At 35.8% G+C, this 18,694-nt stretch overlaps 1 protein-coding gene across 1 annotated transcript in view; it reads left to right on the top strand.

Annotated features, from left to right (window-relative positions):
• The first annotated feature begins 6,040 nt into the window (after window positions 1-6,040).
• LOC136041890 (myotubularin-related protein 5-like) overlaps window positions 6,041-18,694 on the top strand; it is an 88,396-nt gene continuing 75,742 nt past the window's right edge. Inside the window, 5 exon segments of the mRNA XM_065726682.1 lie at window positions 6,041-6,294; window positions 9,239-9,551; window positions 11,377-11,718; window positions 14,743-15,006; window positions 17,267-17,559. Coding sequence (XP_065582754.1) covers window positions 6,134-6,294; window positions 9,239-9,551; window positions 11,377-11,718; window positions 14,743-15,006; window positions 17,267-17,559 — 1,373 coding nt within the window. The 5' untranslated portion in view covers window positions 6,041-6,133.

The following is an 18,694-nucleotide window of genomic DNA, read 5'->3' as shown; positions in this document are numbered from 1 at the left end:
TGCCAAGAATTGACGACTTTGTTGACAGAGGGCCGAGTAAGACCAAGGGTAGTATGCCCTTATTTGCTGATGATACTCCCTTGGTGTGTTTAGCTCCTACAGAACAAGTTTTAAGTCAACAATAAATGCAGCAATGACCAGGATATGTACATGGCTTATTATAAAGACCAAAAAGACCAAACAGACTAGACAGACTGACAGACTAGACAAAAAGACAAACAAGAAAGACTGACTGGCAGATCAGACAGACAGACCAGACACAAAGACAGATAGATATATCAGACACACAGACAGAAGAGACATTCAAAAAGACAGAAAGACCAGACAAACAGACATACCAGAAAAACAGACGGACAGACAAGACAGAAAGACGGACATACAAACCTCAAAGTCAGGCAAGAAAGACAGACAAACATACAGAAAGAAAGACCAGGCAGAAAAAACAAACCAGACAGACAGATTGACCGGACCGACAGACAGACCCGACAGACAAACAGACCAGACAGGCAAACTAACCAGACATAAAGACAGACCAGAGAGACCCGACTAACAAACAGAAGAGACAGACACAAAGAGAGAGCAGGCACACAGAAAGAAATGCCAGACATATAGACAAACAGACAAATAGACGAGAAAGAAAGACAGATCAGTCGAACAATCAGAATAGACAGACAGATAGACTAGATCGAAAGACAGACCAAACAATAAGACAGAACACACAGAAGGATTGACCAGAACAACGGACAGACCACACGGACAGACATAAGAGACAGACAGACAGACAGACAGAGCAGACAGACAAGGCAGAAAGAGAGACAGAGAGACAAACAGACCAAAAGGACCAGGATGGCCGACAGACAAGACAAACTGACAGACTAGACAGTTAGACACAAGAGACAAACAAAACTACCAGACGGACAAACAACCCAAACGGAAGGACAGACAGACCGACTAGACAATCAGACAAAACAGACAGATCAAACAAACTGGACAGACAGATAGAACGGACAGACAGACGGATCAGAGAAACAGACAGACGAGACGAACAGACAGACCTGACAGACAGACAGAAATACAGACCACACCGAAAGACAGACGAGACACACACACAGACCAGACAGATCGGACAGACAGTTAGACTAAACGGACAGACAAACAAGACAAACAGACAGACAGAGGGACAGACACACAAGACAGACAGACAGAATATACAAACAAACAGACCAGACAGACTGTCTGGATACAAACAGATACAAGCAGACAGACCAGACAGACTTTCTCAGGCAGAGAGAAAGACACAACAGTCTGTCTGGGTTGTCTGTGTGTCTTGTCTATCAGTCTCTCTGGTTTGTCTTTCTGTCTGGGTTGTCTGTCTGTCTGGTCCGTCTGTATGTCTGTTCCTTCTACTCTGTCTCTCTGTCTGGTTTGTTTGTCTGTCTGTCTCGTCTTTCTTCTTGTCTGTGTATTTAGTCTGCTCTGTCTGACTGTTTTTCTTTCTCTTCTGTATGTCTACCTTTTTTATTAAGGGTGTACCGCATGTTGTGAAAACTCTGCCCAGAATTGACGACTTTTTTGACAAAGGGCCGAGTAAGACATAGGGTACTATACCCCTATTTACTGATGATACACACTTGGTGTGTGTAGCTCCTAAAGAACAACTGTTAAGTCAACGATAAATCCAGCAATGAGCAGGATATGTACATGGCTTAAAATAAACCACCTTCACCCAAAAATCTTATAGCAGAAGATCAGAGAAGCTTTGGAAATTGCTAAAAATAAACCAGTCATCAATAAAGACAATGGTGAGTTTCATATTATCGAAATTTAGGAACCCATCACCCATCAATTTAAAACTCACAAAAGCTCCACCCCTTTCCTAAAGGTAAGTTTCATCAAATTTAGTCTTTGTCATCAAAAGTTACGAGCCTGAAAAAATTTGCCTTATTTTAGAAAATAGGGGAAAACACCCTCTAAAAGTCACATAATCTTAACAAAAATCACACCATCGCATTCGGCGTATCAGAGAACCCTATAGCAAGGTTTTCAAGCTCCTATCTACAAAAATGTGGAATTTTGTATTTTTTGCCAGAAGACAAATCACGGGTGCGTGTTTATTTTTTTTTTATTTTTTTTTCTTTTCCCCAAGGGTCATCGTATCGACCAAGTGGTCCTAGAATGTCTTAAGAGGGCTCATTTTAACGGAATTGAAAAGTTCTTGTGCCCTTTTTAAGTGACCAAAAAATTGGAGGGCATCTAGGCCCCCTCCCACGCTGATTTTTTCTCCAAAGTCAATAGATCAAAATTTTGAGATAGCCGTTTTGTTCCGCATAGTCAAAAACCGTAATAACTATGTCTTTGGGAATGTTTTACTCCCCCATAGTCCCTGGGGGAGGGGCTGCAAGTTACAAACTTCGACCAGTGTTTACATATAATAATGGTTAATGGGAAGTGTACAGTCGTTTTCAGGGGATTTTTTTGGTTGGGGGATGGTTTTGAGGGGGGCTATGTGGGAGGATCTTTCCTTGGAGAAATATGTCATGGGGGAACAGAAATTCAATGAAAAGGGCGCAGGATTTTCTAAAATTACTATAAAAAAACAATGAAAAAATAAAGATGGAAAAGTTTTTTCAATTGAAAGTAAAGAGTAGCATTGAAACTTAAAACGAACAGAGATTATTACGCATATGAGGGGTTCTAAAAATACTTTAGCATAAAGAGCGAGGTATTTCGGAGGAGATAAATACCTTGCTCTTTGTGCTATAGTATTTTTAGTAATTTCAACTATTTATTCTACGGCCTTTCTGATTCAGGGGTCATTCTTAAAGAATTTGGACAAAACTTACGATTTAGTGTAAAGAACGAGGTATTAACGAGGGTACAAACCCCCTCATATACATAATAAAAATTAAAGAATATAAAAGTTTGTTACGTAAGTTAATTCTTAAGTTACGTATATTTTTTACTAATAAAAAAATTCGTTAAAAATTTAAATTTATAGTTGCCTTTTTATGTAACCGAAAAATTATATGGCAACTAGGCCTCCTTCCTCATCCCTTATTTCTCAAAATCGTCTGATCAAAACTAAGAGGAAGCCATTTAGCCAAAAAAGGAATTAATATGCAAATTTCATTTTAATAATTTATGTGTGGAGAGCCAAAATCAAATATGCATTAATTCAAAAACGTTCAGAAATTACATAAAGAAAAATTAGTTTTTTTAACTGAAAGTAAGGAGCGACATTAAAACTTAAAACGAACAGAAATTACTCCATATATGAAATGGGTTGTCCCCTCCGCAATCCTTCGCTCTTTACGCTAAAGTTTGACTCTTTGCCACAATTCTGCTTTTTAAAACAATTAAAAGCTTTAGCGTAAAGAGCGAGGGATTGCGCAACTTTGTGTAAAAAGAACAACTTTTTACACAAAAGGAGTTTCCAGAGAAAAGTAAAAAAAAAAATCTTAAAATAATTCAAATTTCAGGTTGTTTTACAACCTGAAATTAATGTGAATAGATAAACCTAAAACTAACAAAAACTTACTGAATTAACAGTTAATTCAAACTTACAACTAGAAACAGAGATTACTATTAATAAAGATAGAACTACCGCCCTTCTAAAACCTCCAATTTTTAGGGAATGCCAGAACCTGATTTGCGCGTTATTGAAACGATTCGGAGTTCGATTTGTGTGTTTCTATTAGTCATAACAGGGAAAACAAGGGCAAAATAGTATCACCAGGCTATTCGGTCGTACGAACTAGAGCTATCATAAATAAGGGAGGTACCTCTAAGGTTTGGTTGGCATCACGTTTTAGTGAAAGAGCTGTGTATTTTGAACAGTGCGGTTATATTTACAAAATATTGACTCAAACCACAGCAAAAGAGAAAAAGATGATAACTATTAAGGTTGTTCGAAGAACGCATCAAAGTAAATGGATTGTTTAAGAAGTAATGAAATTGATCCTTGGAAGTTCAAACAATTTTTTAATTTTGGTGTTGCAATTATGGAAGAAAAACTGTTTGAGTTTTGTATTGTATTCAGTCAATTACAAATCTTTCCTATAAAGCTGTAATAGCCTCTTCTTTAAAACTGCACTTGTAGTGTGATATTTTTGTTGTTTTGTTGTTGTCAATTTTATAACGAATAAAAGACACACTGCTCGAACTATATATTATTTTAAGTAAACCACAAACCGCGTTCTGGCCCTAGAAAGTTTTAGGGTGACAATAATTCTACTCTTATTTTTTTGGGGTTTCTTCTATTCATTCATAGTAATTTATTGCTTGTTCTAGATTTTAAGATGGATTCTTTAATTTTGCGTGAAAAAGTCCTTTCATGAAAATTTGTGTAATTTCTTTCTGTCTATATTTATTGACCTAGTTTTATTACCGGTCAATTGTAAGACCGCTAGTAAAGATTTTATATATTTTTTGGATTAAAAATTAAAATACTGGTCTGTAGCTTAAATTTTGGGCAGAAGTTTAATATTTGGTCAAAATGTTTCATCATCAATGTTTTGATCTATAATTTCTTGCAAATGTTTTCACTGTATGTTTAGTTTGATGGGGAGGAGAATTTTCGTTTGACATGTCGTTTGAATCTCAAATTCAAATTGTGTTAAAATAGCTCGCTCAAATTTTGAATTGAGATTCTTGCAATTCTTGGCCTTCTGTACGGCCGAAGCCATCATTGAATGTACATATATAAATCCATCATTTTATTCTAAAAATATATTTTTCGTATCATATCTTATTGTAATCGTCTGTTCTCTTTTGTTTAGAGAAATCTATGTCAATTATAAAAAGAAATAGTTCTGTTTTGTCGTCTTAATACTACTACTACTAATAATAATAATAATAAAAAAAATCCAACGTCACAAATCATTACAACCAGATTCATCTCCTTAACCTTTTTGTCTTAAGGGAGCATACTTGCCTCTTTGCATGTCCTGAAATTTTCAAGTCGGTCAGTGAAAATTTTCTTGTATAGTATTTTCACTTGACATAGCAACTTTAAATTTTTGTATTTTTGGGATAGAGGTGTTGGTCTTTTTTGTCTTTTTCCCAGGGAAGCCATTTTTTCCCTTTTTTGGCGTTGTAGTCTTTTTGGCTGATGGAATAAAGGACAGAATTTCTAATTCCTTTTTGGAAAAAATATTTTTGGCCCTTTTTGATTTACTCCTTCCGATCTCCATTTTTAAGCTAGGCATTTTTTGGCCTGGGGTGTTACAGCTGCAAGTTTAAAATTGATCAAAGATATCAAGATTTTTAGCCCATTATCAGAAACCCTTGCACTGTCCCCACTCCAAACAATTTTTTTTGTCCTCTTGGCTCATGTTATGATCCCTCTTAAGTTTCACGCCGATCAAAAAAAAATTGACCCTTCTTTGTCCCCATTTTCAGAAGAATAAACGTGCCCCCAAACTAGAGTCTGCATTAAGTTCCACTTTGCCAAGGGACTTGCAGCTTTAAACTTTAGTATTTTCAAAAAGAAGAGTCTGGTGGCCTTTTCTTTCCCTTTTTTGAGGCAGCGATTTTTTTTTATTTTTGTATTTTCAGTCTTCTTGGCCCAGGGACTAAAGGACAGAAATCTCAAGCTGACCAGAAAGGAAATTTTTGGTGTCTTTTCAAATTCATTTTTCGGGAGACCCATGCCCCTAAGGAACTTTTTTTTTACGTCAGGCATTTTTTGGCCCAGGGAATTACTACTGCAAGTCCCTAACTGATTTGAGATAAAACAGTTTTTTGTCCATTATCCAACCCTTTAGCACCATCCTCCTGCAGACAAAATAGTCTGTGCTCTTGGCCCAGATAATGGCCCTTGAAAATTTCAAACAAGTCGAAAAAAAAACATTTGCTCTTTTTGGGTCACAATCTTGAAAGTTTTCTTGTAGATAGGGGTCCAAGGCAATAAGGGAAAGTTCCAAAATATTTGACTCGAGATATAACTAATACTAAAATATATCTAAAATTCCTATCCGTTTCCTCTGCACCACCTGAAAATTTGGTCTTCAAAATTCGTGTGAGTCTTCATCTCACAGATATAATAGATATTTTATTTAAATAATGAAAATGATTCTTAATCCGTTATTCAAGCACTGGTTTCCTCATTTAGGATTTAGCCCGTCAGCTTTTGATGAATGAAAATCCAGCATCGTCAAACTTTGTCGCTAAAGTTGACAAGCCCACAGAAGGAGCTTTCACCCGAATACATCAACCGATATTTCCTTTACTGGACTCTTTTAAGGTTCAGGAAATTATTGATGAAGGGATATCGCAATGGAGTGTCAAATGTCTGTAGGTATCTTAGACTTGATTAGTGTTTAGTCATTATTATGCTGATTTTGCAATTGCAATTTTACCATATTGTTGAACTACCGTTGCTGAAAACTCACTGCAGCAACAGCTGCCAAGGCTAACACAGCTGCACACGCTCTTCCTCCACCCAAACTTTTCATAATTTAAATATTTACCTACCCCCCCCCCCTCCCAAGAAGTCCCAATGTCCTTTAGCAGTAGTAGTAGTAGTAGTATTAATTTATTAACCAAAGGAAATAACACAGACAAAATCAATCGGTAGCACACCAAAAGCGTTGCTTGCGAGGGTGTGTTACTAACAAAAAGAACAAAAAATAGAAGAAAAAAAGAACAAAAACAAAAAAACAATGAGTTAATCTAAAATGAGCAGAAAGGTGAAACCGTGTACCGAGAAAAAAAAATTATATAAATAATTCATACACAATCAAACAACATAATATCATGATCCCGAAGCAAAATAAAGAAAACAAAAGAAAAAAACAATAAACAATTATTTTCAATACTAAATCAATCAATCTCAATCTATTTCAAAGGTATACCTACCAAGAAACCCCACACGTAGCACGGCCTTAAATTGATTAATGGGCAATTTTTTAATACTTGGAACAAGCTTATTCCATAGCTTAGCCCTCTATAAATAATTGAAAAAGCAGTCCTACTTGAAACTAGGCAAGGAACCTCAATATCTCCACTTGTTCGAGTTCTATGATCATGAATATTAGACCTATCCCGAAAACTTCCTGTAAAACATTCTGGAACGCACCCATAATGGTACTTATACATAAAAACCAGTGTATAAAAATCACGCAATCCGGCTGCAGGCATTATATTTATCATACTATACATTGACCTGACCGAATCCCGGTTCCCTATTCCACAAAGTGATCTAATGGCATTATTCTGCAGTACGCGGATTGGGCGAAGTATTGAGGGGAATGTCCCAAGCCATACAGACGAGCAATACAAAATATACGGATGAATCAGAGAAAAATATAATAACCGTATAACATTTGAAGGAAATAAATGTTTTAGTTCACGGATAATCCCTAAATTCCGCGATAATATTCTATTTATAGCTTTTACATGGCACTTAAATGATAAAATTTCGTCAATAATAATCCCAAGGTACTTAACGGACTTTGACCGCTTAACAATTCCCTTCGGTGTAGCTATTTCCATAATCCAAGGATAATAATTTGGGGACCGTGAAAAAATAACAAAATTTGACTTATTTATATTTAGGTCAAGGCGGTTTATCTTCAACCAAAGACATGTCATAGTCATTGCTGCATTAATTGTTGAGGTAAGTTGTTGTTCAGTTGAGGCAACACACATTAATATCGCATTATCAGCAAATAAGGGCGTAGTGATCCTGCTTCCCGAAGGTGCGGGATTCACTATATCCCCTATTCTAGAAGTAGTTGCAAAAGCATTTGGCAGATCATTTATGAAAATCAAAAAAAAAATAGGCCCTAACACAGAACCCTGGGGGATACCATATTTAACAAGACTCTTACTTGAAGAAAATCCATTAATGTGAATATAATGCTCTCTATTTTGGAGATAATCACAAATCAAAGCTAAAGTAGCCCCTCTTAGTCCATAAAATTCACATTTTCGAAGTAGTAATTGGTGGTCAACAGTATCAAATGCCTTAACCAAATCAAGAAACAGACCCGCTACTCTAAGCTTATTATCAAGAGCTCCATTGATTATCGAAGTTATATATGATAATTCCATCTCTGTGGTTCTCCCTTTTCTGAAGCCAAATTGAATTGGATTTAACAGATTATGCAGTTCCAAATGATCATAAACTCTAGTGTTAATACACTTTTCAAGCAGTCGAGAAATAACGGGTAAGACTGAGATAGGCCGATAATTTCCTAGATCATTCTTATTACCGTCTTTAAAAACAGGGGTAATCTTAGCAATTTTCAAGCAATCAGGAAACGTTCCCCGTTTTAAGAACAAATTAATGAGAGAAGTAAGAATATCAGCAACATAAGGAAACGCTATTTTTAACACCAGAAGATTGAGTGAATCACTACCTGCCGATGTATTTTTCATCCCAAAGATAATTTTCTCTACTTCATCACGAGAGAAGGGTCTCATATACATGGAAATATCAATTGGAGTCTTCCATAAAAAACTCCAAGGGAGGATCATCATCAGAAAATACTATACGGGAAGATAAATCTACGCCAATATTAGCAAAATGTTTGGAAACAGCATTACATATCTCTTCGGGTTCCTTCGTTGGTAGGTCATTCTGCATTACTACTTCATCGGGAATAATAGAGTTCTCTGTCGATATCACACTTTTAATTATTTTTCATGTTTTGGCAGGGTTACCACAAGTCTCAGTGAATTTATTTACGAAATATTTTTTTTTTGCATTTCTCAGTAATTTATTCAGGGCATTTCTATAATTTTTATAAATTCTTAAGTCATGACGTTAAATCCTTTGTCATGACGTCATAGCACCCAGTTCGAGGACGACTTTTTTTTCTTTTTTTTTGGCCTTAAATGGATGCCCAAGAAGAACAATTTTTAGCAGTCATCCTTCTTCCGCAAAATATTTTCTATTCATCTTAACGTTTCTTTCATTTAGCCATAGAATGTGGGTAGAACCCCATATTTCGTACAGTTGTTGTTTGACATGCTATCAGTCAAACGGGTACTTAAAAATGTTCATACATAATTCCTCTGGAAAACAAAAATTAACAAACATTATTTCGGCCATCAAAGTGCCCACGTTTCAGTGCCATATTTGACTAATGGCATTGCTGTAATTTCTAATGTTCTCATTTTTGGTTCGGAAGCTTAATTTTCCATTCTTCCAAACTTTTTTTAACTTGTTTCTATTCAAACAGCAGGTTGTATACAAAAATTTAAATTTTGTATTCGTCTTTTTATTTTTAAGACAATTAACTGGGAAGCCACTGATATCAAAATTTGTTCCTATTGGCCCTGAAATTTCAGTCCTTCAACAATCTCGCCAATTGTTTTCAAATTCGGCCCGAAGACTCGAAGTTTTACGTACATGCGTCACATATATATTTGAGAATAAGATTGCAGATGCACGAAAGATCTTTCCAGCTGTTTTAAGAGCCCTGCAGACAAAAGATGCTAGATTGGCTCTCTGCTCAGAACTATCACACGTGTTCTCTACCAAAGCTTTCTTGGAACCTGCACAGTTTGATATGGTCATCAGACTAATGAATAGAGCGCTAACGGTTTGTGCTTTTTTTCTTCTTTTTTTTAAATTCAAATTTTGAAACGAACTAATCTAACAATTTGTTTTCAATTTGGGAGATATTTTAGATATATTGAACGACTTTGCTGCAACATATATGAATAAGTTTTTTCGAAGTTTTTTTTCTTAGGTAAAGGGTTCTGACAGATACTGTTTTGCTGAGTTAAAAGGAATATGCGCCTACTCGAAACATTTTCTATGTTGAGATTTTCTGTCACATATAGGGTAAAAATTTGGTAAATCACGATTTATGCAAACTTTACTAGTCTTTTTCTTGATTTACCAAGTAAGCATTGCGCTTTTAGTGACAATGCAGGCATCAATGAATAGAGAAAAAGATAAAAAGGTATTTTTAAGGCGTGAAATGTGAAAAAAAGAACATATTTTCATATTTTTCATATTTTTCTAACAAACCTTAGGAACGATCTGGTAGACGCATTGATACGGAAAATAAAAGTTAATCTTTTTCTACATATATTCATGCATGCAAACGGGCTGTTTTGGGTACCCGGCTGACCGACCGTATTTCAAACAGTAGGTTGTACGAAATTAGGTTCAATCTTGGTTTCTAGGACTATAATGAGAGAAAGGTTGAGATGGCTAGGGCACGTTCTGCGGATGAAGGATGACGGATTGCCGAAGGTTGTCCTTTTTGGCCAACCATCTTGGGCTAAACGGAAAGCAAGTCGTCAACAAGTGGACGGGGAGGATGTCTGAGGGAAATCGAAACTTTCTGGGAGGGTTTAAAGAGGGAGGCTTTGAATAGATTAGGATGTAAGAGGAGCGTGCTTAGCTGTGTTGACCTCAGGTGACTTGGTGCTGTAGTGAGTTGTTAGTAGCAGTAGTAGATACTTGCGTAGTCACTTAAGTTCTATAGTTACTAAGTAAATCGTGAAAAGGAATTCTGAGAACCATAGTAAATCATGAAATCTAAACCGAATGTCCACTCTTTACTCCAAACCTGTATTACTAGTTGAATAACGCATTGCTTTAATATTACCCACAAGGATCAATTTTCATCCAGCTGCGTATCGTAATCTAGAGTTTACGTGTCAATATTGACTTAATGAGGAGTCAGGTGCATCCTGTCTCTTCTTTTTCTTTGTCTTCTTCGTATAGAATGGATAGTCTTGGGAAAATGGAAGAGGACTCATTCGGTAGGATATTAAAAGTTCAGAAATTATTTTTATAAGGTAAAAAGCTATTGGAGGACAACTCGCCACCCTTTTAATACTCGGTACGCTCCTGGGTCCCCTCCAATATGTCATGGCATCGAAAAAGGGATTTCAAGATATTTATTTGAATTAGAACGGACTCATTTGGTAGGAAATTAAAAGTTCAAAAACCGTTTTATAAGGTGAAAAGCCTCTGGAGCACAGCTTGCCACCTTTTTAATACCCGGTACGCTTCTGGGTCCCCTCCAACCTGTCTTGGCATCGAAAAAGTAATTTCAAGATATTTATTTGAATTAGAACGGACAGAAGATCCGAAAATACGCCTCCGAGGTTCAGGTTATTTTTTTTAGGTCATGCATACATAGCATACTAAATATACAAATATCTGACAGAGAGACCAGCTATCGACAATCTTCACTTGGTAATCGCAACTCTAGTGGTAAGAGCCCCTGTTATGTAAATAGTCAAGGTAAGACGGAAATTTAATAGATACATTATAATAGAAAAATGGATACGTTATACCCTGTTGAAATCAGAGCTGCGTAATAATCTGTATAAAATGAAATAAAAAAAAAATCAACAAAATAATCATCAATAAGATAAATGAACTAAGCCTTGTTATTCTTGTAGGAGGGTTCTGTCATTGATGAGCATGGTGTTGCTCGCCGGATGTTACCACTCGCCACATCATTTTGCCGCCGTCTTTCACCTGGTGTTATGCAATTTGCTTTTACTTGTATTCAAGAACACGAAGTTTGGAAAAATCCACAGTTTTGGGCGGCAGCATTTTATTCAGACGTTCAGAATGATTCGAGATCGTTCTATGTTGAAAACAACTTATTACGGGAAAATATTCCCGTAAGCCCGTCAAGAGAGGTTATACTCAGAGGAAGAGACAAAGTTAAGAGACAAGATGCAACGATGCTGGAATTAGCTGGAATGCAGCTAAGTGGTATGGAGAATATATCGGACGTAAGTTAAATACTTACTCTTGAAATTTGAAAAAATGTGCATTTGTGTAGTTTTTAAGCTTTTTGCTGAAGCAGTTTTCTTTTTGACGACTTAGGTGGAAAAATCTTCTTAAAATGTGCAAAGAATAAAGTCAAGGATACAAAGAATAAAGATCCTCTGGAGCCGTGATTCCCAACTTGGGGCACAGACCCCACCGGTGGGGCATGGTAATATTTTGGTGGGTCATGGGCTGAACATACACCCTTCGGGTAACTATACTTCAGAGCCTTAATTAAAAAAAGAAAGCGTGCGGGTGACGTTACATTCGTATGTCTCTAAAGAGCAAAAAATATACATGATATTATTGCAATGACGCCATACATTATAAAATGCGGTGTATTCATACTGTTTTTTTCATTAGTATAAATTCTGCCTAGAAGGCGGCCCAAAAAACCATACCAAATTAATGCCTTTTAAGCTTTTTTCAGGTTAATCCATTTAAAATTTTTAATTACACAATTTGAACATCACGAGAGGGACATCAAGATTTAAAAAAAGCCTAGGTGGTGCATACCCCAAAATCGGTTGGAAACCCCTGCCCTAGAGCCACCGCTTGATCCATAGGACGTTGATTTGAAGTTTCCGTTTGTGGGTCTTTTTTTACAGGAACAAATAGCAAGCCTGTCGCCCACCTTTGCTGCAGCGGCATTGATCCCTGGGCCTCTTATTACCAAACAGAGCATTACTCCACTGTACTACCACCCATTTTAGTCGACAGTGCATCAATGATTGTAAATTTATTATAAATTATGGTTGTCTGTGTTCCTGGGATTCTGAAACATTTATGTCTCAATCGTAGCCGGCCCCCCTACCTGTTTCATTTAGTAAATATCCTTCTAGAAATGCAATCATCTGACAAAATGTGCTAGAGTAAAACAATCTTTGTTACTTCTTAATTCAGCCGTCTTCGACCATCGACTTATTTGTACTTACTTGTGCTTGAGAGGTGATACAGGCTCTTCAACCCCTCCCCCTCCTCCCAAAAAAGATAAAGCAAATGCAAAGATGGAATCAACTGTAAAATCAACTTAATCAATTGCGGAATTTACTTGTACAAAAATGCCTGTGTATGGGGTTGATGGTAGTTGCTGATATGTTCCTCTTTTTTCAAGAGTGTTTTTGTAATTTATGTGGATGGTTTGTGAAGTACATTTTTCTTCTCTTTTTTCGATGTTGGTTTTTATGTTCTCGAAAACTGTTGTTGCAACTACTGTATTTGTTGCTTATCATGCGCATTAGATTCTATTGGCTTTGGTTTCTAGCAGTGACGCCAATTCTAGAAAGCTTAGGGGGGAGGATATTTTGTTCGAAGTATAGGGGAGGTGTGCAATCTTTTTGGTTTCTTTCAATGAGAACACTAATAAAGGTATGCTCAAAATCTAGGGGTCATGGGAATATCCCCCTCACTGATTTACCATGTCGACTCCATGACGCCACTGGTGTCTAGGCTACCTTTGTTTGGGGCAAGAGAAAGAAGAAGTTCATTTAAGCATGTGCTTGAGAGGTGATACAGGCTCTTCAACCCCTCCCCCTACTCCCAAAAAAGATAAAGCAAATGCAAAGACGGAATCAACTGTAAAATCAACTTAATCAATTGCGGAATTTACTTGTACAAAAATGCCTGTGTATGGGGTTGATGGTAGTTGCTGATATGTTCCTCTTTTTTCAAGAGTGTTTTTGTAGTTTATGTGGATGGTTTGTAAAGTACATTTTTCTTCTCTTTTTTCGATGTTGGTTTTTATGTTCTCGAAAACTGTTGTTGCAACTACTGTATTTGTTGCTTATTATGAGCATTAGATTCTACTGGCTTTGGTTTCTAGCAGTGACGCCAATTCTAGAAAGCTTAGGGGGGGAGGATTTTTTGTTCGAAGTATAGGGGAGGTGTGCAATCTTTTTGGTTTCTTTCAATGAGAACACTAACAAAGGTATGCTCAAAATCTAGGGGTCATGGGAATATCCCCCTCACTGATTTACCATGTCGACTCCATGACGCCACTGGTGTCTAAGCTACCTTTGTTTGGGGCAAGAGAAAGAAGAAGTTCATTTAAGCCTGAAAATCGCCAAAGATTTGCAATCTTTGTCTTTTCTTAATTCGTTTAACTCGTATAAATAATTTCCAAATGTAATTCTATATTAAATGTAAGAAAGGAAAATGATATAAAAACTAAATTACTAAGCCAGAGCTATAAGAGACATGAAAAAGATAAAAACCTGTAGTGAATACTCGTTTGCGAAGACCGGAGAAATAGTACTTTACCCCCGTCCCAATAAAAGATTCATGATCCCCTTTCAACCATCATTCTCCCCCCCCCCCACAAAAAAAGATCTTGCAAAGTTTCAACTATAATCCCTACTGTGCGATAAAACAGCGTAACCAAACTACATATAAAAATTTTTGTTATGTAGGAAAAGCTACTGACTGTGGATGATATTTGCTTGCCTTCAAGCCTCAGGCACAGAACAGAAAAAAATAAGAAACTTAAACTCCCTCTAATTATCGATAATCAACTGATAGTAAGATGTACAGAAGCAAACAGACCAAACTCAACTAATGTGCCAAATACCAAAGTTAATAACGAAACGCAGAGCAGTCTATGGGTTGTTCAACATTCGAGTTTATATCTGTTGCAGTGCTAATAGAATAAAAACCACTGTATCCTTTTTTTTACTTCTCTGTATTCTGTTTTTATTTTCTATTGTGCTATTATTATTTTGTGATGTTTTATTTTCTATTGTGCTATTATTTTCTATTGTCCTTATTTTATGTTGTATTATTTTAATTTCTATTGCACAATTTTATTTTCTATAGTGCTATTTTCTATTTATATTATTTTCTATTGTGCTGTTATTTTCTATTGTGTCATTTTATATTTCTACTATTTTCTATTGTGCTGGCTCATTTTCTATTGAGATTTTATTTTCTTTGCGAATCAGTCGTCAAAAAAAAGAAAAGAAGTTGTGTTCTAATTAGTGTTCTTCTTTCAGAGAGAACGAGATGGACTTGCTCAAAGTGAAGAAGCAACTGTGTATAGTCAAGAAAAACACTATGCTAATCGTATGGTCTCACTCCTTGTCCCCTTAGAATCGAACAGTGTGGCAAAAAAGCATATATCTAGCGATATTGATAGTATTGCAGACAGCGTTTCCAATAGCAACCCCGAATCAGAAATAGAATCAGGGTTTGAAGAATCCCTTCCAACGGATACTAGTGTCACTGTGTCTAGAACTATTTCTTGCTTTATTGATAAGGTTTGAATTCAATTTTTCCTTTCCCTGCTCAATGCCAAAATTTGTTTTGATGATATCTACAAATATATAAAATTTTGGTCAATGACCATTATCCTCCCATATGAGGTACATATGGAAGAAGGAGGAACTTTATGATTCTCCCCCTACCCCTTCAGTTTCGTGATTTTCTGTTTTCCCTACAATTTCTTATATTTCTTTAACTGTGCTTTTGACATTTTTTAATCTTTTCCTTTCTCCTCCAATTGAAGAAAAAACCTGTTGAAAATTCTCCTTCATATCTATTTTGTTATGAAGTTGTTTGATTCATTTTTTGAAAAGTGATCCTTCCCCTCCCCAAAGTCAATTTATAGGGTTAATCTGGCCTAGGTTCTGTGAATTTTCCTCTGTCTTAACTTCTATCATAAAATCGTTACTAAACTATCAAATGAGATTGAAAACTGAAACAGCCACGCTGTTTGTATAGGTAAATGAATAATAACAAGTTGACAAAATAACATCAAAAATTGTCAAAATGACAAAACAAAGTATGTAGCAACATATAACTACCACTAAAAAACTGTGCAATGATCGATCAATCAGGGACAAAAATACGCTTATCAATGTAAAACCGTCAATGTAAGAGGACTTTTTTTTCTAAGAAAAAAGTTACTGGGTATTAAAAACATTAAAAAAACGTTAAGCGAAGCAAGGTAAATCTCCAAGGTTTCTAATCTTCATATGAAGACCCTAAAAATCACAAAACCAGTGAAAAACAATCTAAAATACTAATTTTTCTGACTGCTAAAGGTTATTTTGCTTTATTTATTCTCTAAGATGATTAAATTCTTCAATTTGTTAACCCAATACTGTTTTTGCAACCCTTCTTCCAGTTTTTCTCCCTTATTTATGTATATTAAATGTTTGAAATATATAAACTTTATCTTGATACAGGGACGTATCCATGATTTTTTTTAGTGGTGGGGGGAGGGTGTGTGATTTTTTCGGGGCATCAAATTTTTTTTATATGCATTTTGTTACATTTTATAAGTCAGAAAAAAATTTGGAGAGGGTTCAAACGGTACCCCCTGGATACGGCCTTGCCTGGAAATAATTAGAAAATATCTGGAAATTTCTATTTTCTGGAATAGATGAACATACATTTCAAAATGTTTGCCGACTCTATTAAATATATTACTATTTTTGATAACGTCGCCTCTTCATTCCTCCAATTCTATATCCATGAAAAAAGTTATAAGCAAAAGTTTTCCTTCAATGCTAAAAAATGAATACTTTTAGAAACATAGGTTAAAAGCGAAGTTTTGAAAGCCGGTTAAATATACTGCTTAGGTTGCTAGCACGCCGCAAGTTCCATAACTTTTGCAATTTCTTTGTATTAGTTTTTGTAACTTAGATTCATTAAGCTTTATAGATTATAAACCCTGCGAGGGTAGAAAACGATAATGGATGCCTGTTTTTACTGTACTGAAAGTTGAAGATGCATTTAAATTATCTTTATTTTCCACCTTAAGGTGGCTGCGAACAAATAAACAGTAATCAGCATTAGCCCATGTTTAGAGGTTCTTGGCCATGTTTAGCGGTTCTTGACTTCGTCTAATCGGGTGTATAAAGATATCTAGCGCATATGCAAAAGGAAGTTTCTTTTTTTGTTAAAAGCTTATGACAATATGCTATCAATCACGGCTCATGAGAAAGATACGACATCCTCTATGGTTTCAGGGAATTTTAATATATTATCAAGGCTATGGGCTCGCCTGCCATGATATTACTTTAGCCCAAATTGTTAATAATATTCTGTCAAAACAAAATGTAAATGAATAACGAAAAACTGGATTATGTCTTTGTTCTCATAAGTTTTTAATTGGCCTATTGTTTTGCCATTTTTCTATTTGTTTACGTTGATTTCAATTTTATTTGTTTTCAACTCCTAACTTATTTACTTTTTGTCCAATGATTTAAGACAAACTATTGAAAGTTCTGTCTTTGAGCTTCTCCTATGGGGGTATGAAGGTAATATAAACTATAGAAAGAAATATAAGAATGAAAAAAGAAGCTATAAATATGAAAGAATACAAACGTTGCAAAAACGCTGTAAAAACAAACGTTGCAAAAAAAGTGGAACAAGAATATTTACTTACCAGCTTCATAAATTGCAGTCTGCCCTCGATGGCAAAGAGCTATTCTAGCAACAAAAGTCTGTTGATTCCGTTTTTCTTAATTATACTATTGCAATTAACATTGAAAATGCTATGATCACCTTTAGGTTTGTACCCACGGAGAAGTAACAGAATCACACCTTCGTGCTCTTCATCAAATGATATCAGGAGTGGTGGCAATGCACATCGAGTCTCTTGAAGCTGTTCATCGCGAAGCATCAAAACTGCCACCTATCCAGAAGTCTAAAATCGTTTATCCCACTTTGTTGCAAGGAGAGGAGATAATGTTCGAACTATTAAGGGTCTATCTACTTCCAGACGGAAGAGAAGATGGTACTGGACAGTTTGGGGGGCCTCTTCTTCTCCCATCTCAAGGAGCCATTTTTCTTACCAACTATCGGTTAGTTGCATTTTTGTTTATAATTGAAATGCTATATTATCAATCTGATCGTGTAAACTTGAAGTTTTAGTTTTATTAGTTAGTTTTATTGTTGATTCTGGGCAGCGTTGCTTTTATGATGTCCTTTTGGAATGTATTTTATTATCTTGTCTCTTTAGGGGGGGTGAGGGGGTCAAAATCTGATCGTGTAAACTTGAATAACTATTAGTTTTATTGTTGATTCTGGGCAGCGTTGCTTTTAGGATGTCCTTTTGGAATTTATTTTATTTTCTTGTCTTTTTAGGGGGGGGGGGGGTGAGGGGGTCCAAAATTTTGAAGGGGCCCTTGTAAACTTTTAAAACTGTTTGTCATATTTTTTATAACCCCTTCCCCTGCTACGCTTCTGCCTGTAATTTATAGCTATTTTTTTATCTCTAGTTTGAATGCGCACCCCTTGATACCATCATCTTTACCTTTTCTGAGAAAACTACTGAAGATAATAGGGTACTTCTCTGAAAACATTGACGATTAAAGTGTGAAATTATGCCAGGAAAAAGTAACAAAAATGTTGGATGGAATCAAAATGGAGGAAAACTTCATAGAAATGGAAATATTAACAAAAATCTATTTACTTTAACCGATGAAAACGTCAATTGGATGAAGTCCAAATGTATAGAAACATGATAGACGCGGAAAAAGTAAAAGAAATCCACTTACTTTAATATATGAGAACATTCATTGGGCAGAAACCTTATGACGAAAACAATGTAAACGCAGAAAAATTATCAAAAACTCATGTACTTTAATGGACGAAAACACCTATCTAATGGTTGTTTATATACCAATATATAAGAAAAGATAGCCATCCTATACTTTCGTACTAAAACTGTGCTTCAATTCCATTGGTGTATGCCTGTGACGTATTTTGGCAAGCCGAACACCTGATTCCTTATTTCTTGAGAGAAAATTACCCCAATTTCTTAAGACACGGTTTAATAATGCTGAAAAACCCAATGAGACACACAAGCAAATGCGATTTCTGAAGAGACAAATTCAAAATCTGATTGGTTCTTTAGTCAGAAATATTAAGAGAGTAAAGAGAAAGAAATGATTTCTGAGCCAGTACAACTCAGATAAACTCTATTTCTCTTTTACC

This window comes from Artemia franciscana, unplaced genomic scaffold (genome assembly GCF_032884065.1).
Source record: "Artemia franciscana unplaced genomic scaffold, ASM3288406v1 PGA_scaffold_49, whole genome shotgun sequence".
NCBI lineage: Eukaryota > Metazoa > Arthropoda > Branchiopoda > Anostraca > Artemiidae > Artemia > Artemia franciscana.
The sequence above is the reverse complement of the archived record's forward strand: the minus strand, read 5'-3'. Positions and strand labels throughout refer to the sequence as shown.